This window comes from Myotis yumanensis, unplaced genomic scaffold, assembly GCF_028538775.1.
Source record: "Myotis yumanensis isolate MYYU_CA2020_CCGP unplaced genomic scaffold, mMyoYum1.0.hap1 SCAF_19, whole genome shotgun sequence".
Taxonomy (NCBI): domain Eukaryota; kingdom Metazoa; phylum Chordata; class Mammalia; order Chiroptera; family Vespertilionidae; genus Myotis; species Myotis yumanensis.
The window spans coordinates 2,702,412-2,712,590 of NW_027223770.1; the positions used below are offsets into that span (position 1 = coordinate 2,702,412).

The 10,179-nt window shown below is 43.0% G+C and overlaps 1 protein-coding gene across 3 annotated transcripts in view; it reads left to right on the forward strand.

Moving 5' to 3' along the window:
- The window catches only part of JHY (junctional cadherin complex regulator), a 94,417-nt gene extending 84,439 nt beyond the window's left edge, over positions 1-9,978 (forward strand). For 2 of the 3 annotated variants that reach the window (XM_070399771.1, XM_070399770.1), the window contains exons 6-8: positions 6,989-7,069; positions 7,763-7,891; positions 9,463-9,978. In XM_070399771.1, the coding sequence (XP_070255872.1) occupies positions 6,989-7,069; positions 7,763-7,891; positions 9,463-9,657 (405 nt within the window). In that variant the 3' untranslated portion in view covers positions 9,658-9,978. The remainder of the gene's footprint in view (positions 1-6,988; positions 7,070-7,762; positions 7,892-9,462) is intronic. The other variant, XM_070399772.1, reaches the window with a different exon arrangement.
- Positions 9,979-10,179: the final 201 nt, after the last annotated feature.

Consider the following 10,179-nt stretch of genomic DNA (forward strand, 5'->3'; position numbering starts at 1 on the left):
CAGCAGGTGTGAGCAGCAGCTCTGGTGCCGGCTGTGGGTGCAGGCAGGGCCAGCACCAGCAACGGGTGCAAGTGGGGCCGTCGCCAACAGCAGGTGTGAAGGACCAGTGAGACCACAGTGTGTGGGAGCAAAGAATTTTCAGTAACCACCAGAGGCTCACCCCGATGACAGCGACCGGCGACCTGCTCACCTGCTCCACCATCCCGCCGCAACCGATGCCCACCATGTTCAGCGCTCTGCCACCTGCTGCCAATGCCCACCATGTTCCATGTGCACCCCCTGGTAGCCAGCACATGTCATTGTGACCGGTTGTTTGGGTGTTCTGCCGTTCAGTCTATTTGCATACTAGGGTTTTATATATATAGACTAGGGGCCCAGCACACGAAATCGCACGAGACCCAGACCCACTGCGCCAGCGGGACCCAGACTCCTGGTGATTGGTTGTTACGGCATTATGGCGTTACAGCCGCAGGCCTTTTATAATATAGACTAAAGGCCCAGTGCACTGGAAGGGGGTCCCTCAGCCCAGCCTGCCCCCTCTCTCAGTCTGGGAGCCCTCAGGGGCAGGAGGTGACCCAGCGATCAGGGGAAGGTGATGCCCCCATCACACCTCTGCTGCTTCCATTGCTGGCAGCGCAAGCCTCAGCCGGCCCTGGTTACCTGAGCCTCGGGCAGCCCTGGGCAGCTGAGGGGGCTGAAGGGACTGGGGGACTCTGGAGGCAGGCACACAGCAAGGCCGGGCCCGCCCCCAAGTGCCTCATGCCTGCTGCCCCGGTGGGGCTAAGGGGACTGGGTGCCACCATCTTGTGGCTGTGGGCACTACCATCTTTGAAGGCATGGCAGTCAATTAACATATTCCCTCATTATTGGCTGTGGGCGTTGCCATCTTTTGCGATGGCGTGAGGGTCAATTAGCATATTCTGTCTTTATTAGATAGGATTGGTTTCAGGTGTACATCATAGTGATAAAATAATCATATGCTTTACAAAGTGTTCCCCTGATATTTCCATTCCCCACCTAGCACCGTACAAAGTTATTAGAATGTTATTGACTATATTCCCTGTGCTGTACTTTACACCCCTGTGACTCTTCTGTAAGTACAGAATGTGTACTTCTTAACTCTGTCGCCTCAAATCCCCACCTGCCTCCCTTCTGGCAATCACCAGTCTGGTCTCTGTGTCTATGATTCTGTTTCAATTTTGTTTGTTCATTTATTTCGTTCAAAAAGAGTGTTATTATATATGTTTAATGGAAGTTCATTAATAACTTTAACTATGTTTGTGATTTTGTGTACATAATCTCACTTCTCTTAATTTATCTCAAAGAAATCATCAGAATGGCCCATAAACAATTCTCACTCCTAGTACATCTTAAATGTTTGACAACTGGAGGAATTGCTACATAATTCAACTATAACTAGACAATAGAATGTTATGCATAAAAATCATATTTCGGCCCTAGCTGGTTTGGCTTAGTGCTTAGAGCATCAGCCTGCAGACTGAAGGGTCCTGGCTTTGATTCTGGTCAAGGGCACTTACCTGGGTTGCAGGCTCCATCCTGGCTGTGGTTGGGTCGTGTGCGGGAGGCAACCAATCGGTGTCTCTCTCACATCCACGTTTCTCTCTCTGTCTCTCCCCCTCCCTTCCACTCTCTCTAAAAGTGGATGGAAAAATATCCTCGGGTAATGGTTAACAACAACAACAATAAAAAATCACAGTTTGATTAGTGATGTTGAGCATCTATTCATATGTCTATGTCTTCTTTGGGGAAAAGTCTTTTCATGTCCTCTGCCCACTTTTCAATTGCATTGTTTTTGTTTCTGTTATTGAGTTGTATAAGTTTCTTATATATTTTGGATATCAATCCCTCATGGAATATATAATTTGTGAATATACCTGGTATTCTCCCATTCAGTAGGTGGCCTTTTTATCTAATTGGATGTTTCTTTTCACTGTGCAGAAGCTTTTTAGTTTGATGTAGTCTTATTTATTTTTGCTTTGTTTCCCTTGCCCAAGGAGACATATTTAAAGATATATTACTCAGACCGATGTCAGATAGTTTATTTCCTATGTTATCTCCTAGGAGTTTTATAGTTTCAGGCCTTACATTTAAGTATTTGATCCATTTTGAGGTTATTTTTGTATATAGTGTAATAGAGTGGTCCAGTTTCATTTTTTGGCATGTATCTGTCCAGTTTTCCGAACATCACTTGTTAAAAAGTTTGTCATGCCCTAGCTGGTTTGGTTCAGCGGGTAGAAATTTGGCCTGCGTACTGAAGGGTCCCAGGTTCAATTCTGGTCCAGGGCACATGCCCAGGTTGAGGGCTCAATCCCCAGTACGGGGCATGCAGGAGGCAGCCAACCAATGATTCTCTCTCATCATTGATGTTTCTATCTCTCTCTCCTCCCTTCCTCTCTGAAATCAATAAAAATATATATATTTTTAAAAAGACTGTCATTACTGCAGTGTATATTTTTACCTCCTTTGTCACACATTGTTGACAGCATAAGTGAGGCTTTATTTCCGTGTCTCTATACTGTTCCATTGATGTACATGTCTATTTTTGTGCAAGTGCCATACTCTTTTGATTATTATACCTTTGTAGTATAATTTGAGATGGGGGAGCCTGATACCTCCAACTTTGTTTTTCCTTCTCAAGATTGCTGTGGCTATTCAGGGTCTTTTGTGATTCCATATATCCATGGTATATTGTTCCATTTATTTGGGTTTTCTTCATTTTTTCCCTCAGTGTCTTATGGTTTCAGAGTACAGGTCTTTCACCTCCTTGGTTACATTTATTCCTAGGTATTTTATTCTTTTTGATGCAATTGTGAATGGTATTGTTTTTTCCATTTCTTTTTCTGATTGTTCATTATTATTGTACTAGAGGCCCAGTGCACAAAATTGGTGCACAAGTAGGGTCCCTAGTGGCTGCCAGCAGCCGGCCAGGGCCACCCTTCCCCTGGCTGCCTGCCACCACCACTGCCACCCAGGGCCAGGGGGAGGGGCCACGGGGAGCTGGCTGGCCGGCCCCGTCCCCTGGTCAAATTTCCAATCGAACTCCTGGTCAAGGGGACAATTTGCATATTAGGCTTCTATTATATAGGATAGGAACATGACAGATTTCTGTATATTAATTTTGTATCCTGATATTTGACTGAATTATTTTATTAATTCTCTTAATTTTTGGTGGATTCTTAGGGTCTTCTATATATGGTATCATGTTATCTGCAAATAGTGACATATTAAAAAATGCTCAACATCGGGGAAATGTAAATCAAAACCACAATGAGGTATCATCTCACACCAGTCAGAATGGCTATCAACAAGTCAACAAACAACAAGTGTTGGCAAGGATCTGGAGAAAAGAGGAACCTTCATGCACTGTTAGTAGGGAATACAAATTAGTGCAGCCACTGTGTAAAACAGTATTTGAGATTCCACTTCTGGATATTTATCCAAAGAAAATGAAAACACTAATTCAAAAAGATATATGTACCCCCTGTTCATTGCTGCATTATTTACCATAGACAAGATACGGAAGCACCCCAGGTGTCTATTGGTAGATTAATGGATAAAGAAGAAGTGAGATAGATATATATAGATATAATGTATTATACAATTGAATATTACATAGCAATAAAAAAAAATGAAATCTTGCTATTTGCGAAAGCCTGGATGAATCTAAAGGGTATTATGCCAAGTGAAATAAGATAGACAGAGAAAGACATATACAGTATGGTTTATGGTTTCACTTATAAGTGGAATCTTTTTTTTTTTTTTTAATCCTCACCCGAAGATATTTTTCCATTGATTTTTAGGGAGAGTGGAAGAGAGAGAGACAGAGAGAGAGAGACATTGATGTGAGAGAAGCACATTGATTGGTTGCCTCCTGCATGAGCCCTGACCAGGGCCCAGGCAGGGGAGGAGCCTGCAACCGAGGTACATGCCCTTGACCATAATCGAATCTGGGACCCTTCGGTCCGCAGGCCCACGCTCTAACCACAGAGCCAAACCAGCTAGGGCTATATGTGGAATCTTAAAACAAAGCAAAACAAACAAAAAAAAAACCACTCATAGAAACAGAGACCAAAGGGATGGTAAGCAGAAGGGCAGGGGTTGAGGATGCGTGAAAAGGGAAGGGGAATATAGTCAATAATATTATGACCAGTAAGTTGGCATGGTGACAGATAAATACTGTAATTAATGAGTGATCACTTTGTAAGGTAAAAAAATGTCGAATCACTAAAACCAATACAACCAATATAAGATTATATACCAACTATACTTAAATTTTTTTAAATGTCTTTTGTAGGCAACCACAAAAAGGCACATTTTCAAAATATAGTGATAGTAAAAATAGTGATAGCAAAATACAGTGTAATGCTAACTGCTTAGTGAAAAAAATTAAAAATTTGTATCATAGTGACAATTTTATAAAAATATGAACAAATAGATCTAAAGGGCAGAAACAACTGTGGTGGTTTTGCTGGGGGGTGACTCTCTTCTTAAAGGTGAGTATGGTTTTGAAATGCCATCAATGAATAATATTTATTCTATACACCTTATTGTTGTTGATTTTTAATGATTTTACGGTAGTCCAAAGGCTTCTTTAGGAAAGTATCTTCTCTCACCTTTTAGAATTAGATGCACTGAAAGAGTTTTGACTATAAATGTTTATCACTCTCATTGGGCAGTTTCTATTTTCAGAACTTTTTCTCCTGGCACTGTAGAAGTGTTGCCTCTGTGGCACATGATGCTGGCCCTTTGAAGCATGGCGGGTGCTGTAGACATGTTGTAGTACCATAGAAATTTTCCCTTCAGCTACAAGTCACAGAATTAAGATTTACAGCAACTTCAAAAATATGGGTTCATTTTTCTTACAATTAATCTACAAGTAAGTAGTTGCTAGCATAATGGTTCTACATCTCAAAACATCAGAACCAGTGTCTGTATAATTCTTTTGTCCTTTTTTCTTTTCCTGGCCACAAGGTTGCCTCTGAAGCTCCAGCTCCAGAAATCACATCACTTGTCTCTTGTAAAAGGAAAGGGGTGGGCTGCCCCAGGCCACATAAACACCTTCGCAGATGCATCCTCTAACCCAGTGGTTCTCAACCTTCTGGCCCTTTAAATACAGTTCCTCATGTTGTGACCCAACCATAAAATTATTTTCGTTGCTGCTTCATAACTGTAATGTTGCTACTGTTATGAATCGTAATGTAAATATCTGCTATGCAGGATGGTCTTAGGCGACCCCTGTGAAAGGGTCGTTCAACCGCCAAAGGGGTCGCGACCCACAGGTTGAGAACCACTGCTCTAACCCAATCCAGAAAACTGTCACTCATACTTCATGGGCCAGAACTTGGTGCTCAGTGTCTTTGTGAAAAGAGTATTTGGCTCTGAGCCTCCAAAATGGGAAATGGCAGCGGAGACACTGATGGGTATGACCTCCAGGTAGTCAGTCGAGAGGCCTCTGTGAGTAAACACCTTGTGATGGTTGGTACAACGTGAGGACATCAGTTCACTGCTGAGGACTGGGAGTTATACACAGTAACTGTATTTAACATGAGGAAATGGTGGTGGTGGTGGTAAGTCTCTGGACTATCTGCCAAATTCTGTCTATGGAAAGGGCACCTGGATTTATTGTGTGCCTTAGGACTTCATTCACAGGAGCTTTCAAAATTAGGAGAATACCGTGCCTGGTCCAGAGATACAGACAGTACCCGCACGACCCTACAGCGTCACCACCTTGGTGTGGCTGTTCCTCCCTCCCACCAAACTCAGCACCAACCAGGATGTGCCCTAAGAGAAGTACTGTCATCCAAGCCATCTTTTTGGTATTGTTCTCTATCCTCCCCAAGGAAGGAAACCAAATAAACTCACAAACTAAAAAAAAAAAAAAGGATTTGGTTTCCCCTATAAGCAGCACGTTGATTTTTTGTTTGTTTTTAAAATATATTTCTTTATTGATTTCAGAGAGGAAGGAAGAGGGAGAGAGAAATAGAAACATCCTCTATAATAAAAGGCTAATATGCAAATTGTCCCTTCAATTGGGAGTTCGACCAGGAGGCGGGGCTGGCTGGCCAACCACCCGAGGCCCCTCCCCAGGCTGGCCCCACCCACCCTGATCAGGGGCAGGGCCGGCCAGACCCCACCCATGCACAAATTCGGGCACCTGGCCTCTAGTGATGTCATAATATTCAAAAGACAATAAGAGTCTAGGCACGACCTACGAAGAAACTCATTTGATTCAGTGTGAGTTGGGTATTTTAAAGGGTGCAATTAATTTTACATAACTCTTATTAGTATTTTTATCTTTGAAGGGACAAAGTAACATGAGGCAATTGATTATGACACTTGAGCACAGTAACAGGCAGGAAAAATTCAAATACTCTCCTGACTGTAGGATAAATTAAGGTATTCTTCAAACTGCTGCTTTTGATATTAAAACCAACTTGCTGCCCTGGCTGGTTTGGCTCAGTGGATAGAGCATTGATCTGTGAACTGAAGGGTCCCGGGTTCAATTCTGGTCAAGGGTACATGGCTGGATTGCCGGCTCGATCCCCATTAGGGGGCATGCAGGAGGCAGCCAATCAGTGATTCTCTCTCATCATTGGTGTGTCTATCTCTCCCTCCCTTAAAAATTTATTTTTTAAAAGACTATACATAAATTAACAGCAGCAGCAAAGTGGTCATGTACATGTTACCAGTATATTAAAAAGGTTAACAACAAAACAGCACTTTGCTCACTTGAGATTTTTTATTTATGATGTTCAGATTTCAAATTTTTAATTTCAGAAGTGGAAGGTGAAAACATGTTAGCTAACCAGCTACAAAATACCAAAGAAACTATTGCCAGTAACTACCATTAGACAGGAGGATTGCCAGGAAATGCACCCATCCCCTCCCCTGCCTGCTGTGGTGGCTGTGACAACTGTGGAGGGCAGACAAGTCCTTAAAGAAACTGTCTCTGTGAATGTGTTTTTAGAGTTCCAAGCTGAAAGGTTATCAGAAAAGAGATGTGAAGCTTGGAGGCCTTGGACCTGACCTTGAGTCCATCAGAGATAAAGTGAGTGTGGCATGCATGTTTTCAGGCTGGGATTTGCCCATCTGTCTTTTAGCAAAAATGTATAAGATGCCCCCCAGAACCAAGCCCTCATTCAAGTGTCTCACTCTGAATAGAGACACTTCTGAAATATCACCGGTAATAGAGACCCAAGCATTTCTCTTACTGTAAAATAAAATTACTTAGCAATCTTGTTTTTCGTATCCACCTTTCGGTTTTGAAGGCCCGAGCAGAGAAGTGGGGCGTGCGCCTGAAGAGAGGCGCGCGAGCCACGTGCACGCAGGGCTCTCCCTGGAGTCGTCTTGGTGATTGTGCACAGTGGCTGCAGGGAGGACACTTAGGCTGAGTTTCCCAGCCCATGAAAAGTGCACCCACTTTATTCTCTTTCCTCCGGTGAAAGGAGATCTTCATTTAATGTGTTTTAACTGCAGTTGCACTCAAGGCATAAAAAGAGAGTACAGTTCAAAGTTGGAAGCAAAAATGAAAATAAATGGGTAAATGCAACAAAGAAGAGGCTGAATGTGATTTAGCCGCCGTGAAGGGGCCCCTGGTGTGCTATGCAGCCATGTGCCACCCCCCACACACCCCCCAGAGGCTGTTTCCGGGAGAAACATCAACTTAACCTTCTCACTGCTCGCCCTCCCTGTGTGGCTGAGAGGCACCAGCGAGTCCTTGTCACTTTGTTTCTCTGAATAGATGCAGAAACTGAGACAGCAAAAGGAATACGCAAAGCAGGTGAAGGAGTACAACATGAAGACGCTCTCCCTCCTCTCAAACCCGCAAACAGCGAAAGCCGAGAATAGCCCCGCCATCTCTCGGCAGAAGGTAAGGACTCGCTGAGGCCGCTCCCTTTTGATTAGAATTAAAAGAAACCTTCGTTGCCTCACAACTTAATGAGCTCCCTCACGCTTGTTGAACACAGGGCATGTTTTAGCTACCACCATCCCTGCCGCTGCCCATCAGTCACAGACACGGATGTAAACACGATAGACACACATATGGTGCTACAGGGTTAGCCTTTTCCTCTTCCTGAAGTTCATTTTTGCCTTCATTCATCTACATGTTTTCTTCTAAGTATAGTATCCCTAGATCGCCACACAATAAAAATCAAGCAGGAGGGTGATTTCTTAGTTAATCAGGATTGGTAGTTTCTTCCGTCCGTTTTGTCTCTACGGTTAAGTAAGCCTTGAGGCAGTGGTGTTTTCATGCTGTTTATGGGGCCTACGTCAAAGCAAAGGCCTTCATTGTTTCTCTCAAGTTCAGTCTCCTACATGTTTCCCAAGGGGTTGTCATATATAGCTTCCTCTATCCAAGAAAAATGATTTCATAAAATACAGATTCTCTCTCACAGCCATAGTCCTCCAACCCGGACATGACAGGAAGGAAATGCGTTCCGTGGAGACGGGAGCTCTGCCCAGCAGGTCTGCTCAGGCCGGGAAGGCCGCGGGACCTGGGTGCCTGCAGGAGTGCATACCTGTTCTCTTCACAGACCAGCATGTGTCTCTATTTACTGCCTCCCTTCCTCAGGCCTTGCAGCCTCCATCCGCTTGAGTTATCATGGTGCCACTTTTTATTTTCTTCTCCAATCCATTAATTTTTTGTGACGAGATTCCAGACAACAAGTCTGTCATTAGAAACTCACAGAGAAGTCACTGCACATACTGAGAAGCCTGCAGTTTCTGTTCTGAGGGTGTGTTTTTTCCTTTCTAGGACTTCCATACCATCCATTCCTGTTTTAGCCATCAATAAATTCTTATGAAAATATAAAACTGATATAAAGGCAGATTTAGAAATCATATTTAGAGATATCATTTTATTGTAATGCCTTTTAGAACTGACATCACTCAGAAAAGTAAAAATCTGTATCCAGGTTTAGATGGTATACGAAAAAAAGAAAAATAATAATTTTTAACCTCTAATAAGTACTTGCTAGACTTCTGAGAGCCCAGGAGCAAGAACAGCTGGTGTGACAATGGCTGTGCGATTTTCTAGAGTGAATCTTGGTCTGAATCAGTAACAAGGCCTCTTTGGACAGAAAGGTCTGTAAATATCTCCTGCTGATAAGTTTGGTTTTAACAAGACTGCCAGAGCTAACTAGATCAAATACACGGCAAGTCTATTTTCAAGCACTGAGTAAGCCTCTGCTTTATAAATAACTACAGAAGGCACTTTAAATAGCTAATTCTTGTGTGGCTGGTTTATTTTGTTGAAGCTGTAGGGTATACTGCATTATTTGCATTTTCCATTTGATCTCCACGTCCATCCACATCTTATTACATTATTGTAACAATAGTCTTCACTTACATTATCAATAAATATTCCCTAAGACCAGAGTTAATTTGAAGAATCCAGGGCTCACTCCCATTTCAAATAAAATTTTACCTGTATGCTTTCAGGCTTTGGAATATGCTAAGACCATCCCCAAACCCAAACCTTCAAACCTGGCGGATCAAGCATCCAAGGAAACGAAAAACCCAACCTCGGCTGCAGAAGACACGTTACCTGAAATCTCACTGCTGGGCGTCCTGCAGAGCAGACACGAGAGGGAAAAGCAGGCCGTGGCTGCCTTCAAAGTCCTGCACATCGTGTAGCGACGTGTGGGACCACAGTGCCCAGCGGGCGGCCCTGCAGCAAGGACGCGGCAGCCAGCCGCTCTGCGTCAATGATGACCTGTCGTCAGGCTGCAGTCCCTGCTTGTGTTGCATAGGATATAGGACATGGGCCCTAGTCTATTATGGTGCCATAGCGTACTTTCTGTGAAGAAATGTTTTAATTATTTATTTTCAAATCAGTTGAACTTTGAGCCTAATAAGAATTAGGGAATAAAGCCTTTGGGTTTTATATTGGATCTTTTTATTTCTTAAACAATCTGTGCCCTTCCTTAGCAATGAAAACCATGAAATTACCCAAAAATAAACGTATCAACTTGTGTTTCTCTCTTTTATACTCCTGATAATAAAAAAAAGTAGAAACACTTCAGTTTCTACTAAGATGAACTCAAATTGGACTAATAACCAGTATATTTTGAGATACCATTTCCAAAATATTTACAAAATTTTTAAATTTAGCCAAGGGCTTATATATGCAATTGGAAGAGCCCTGGCCTGTGTGGC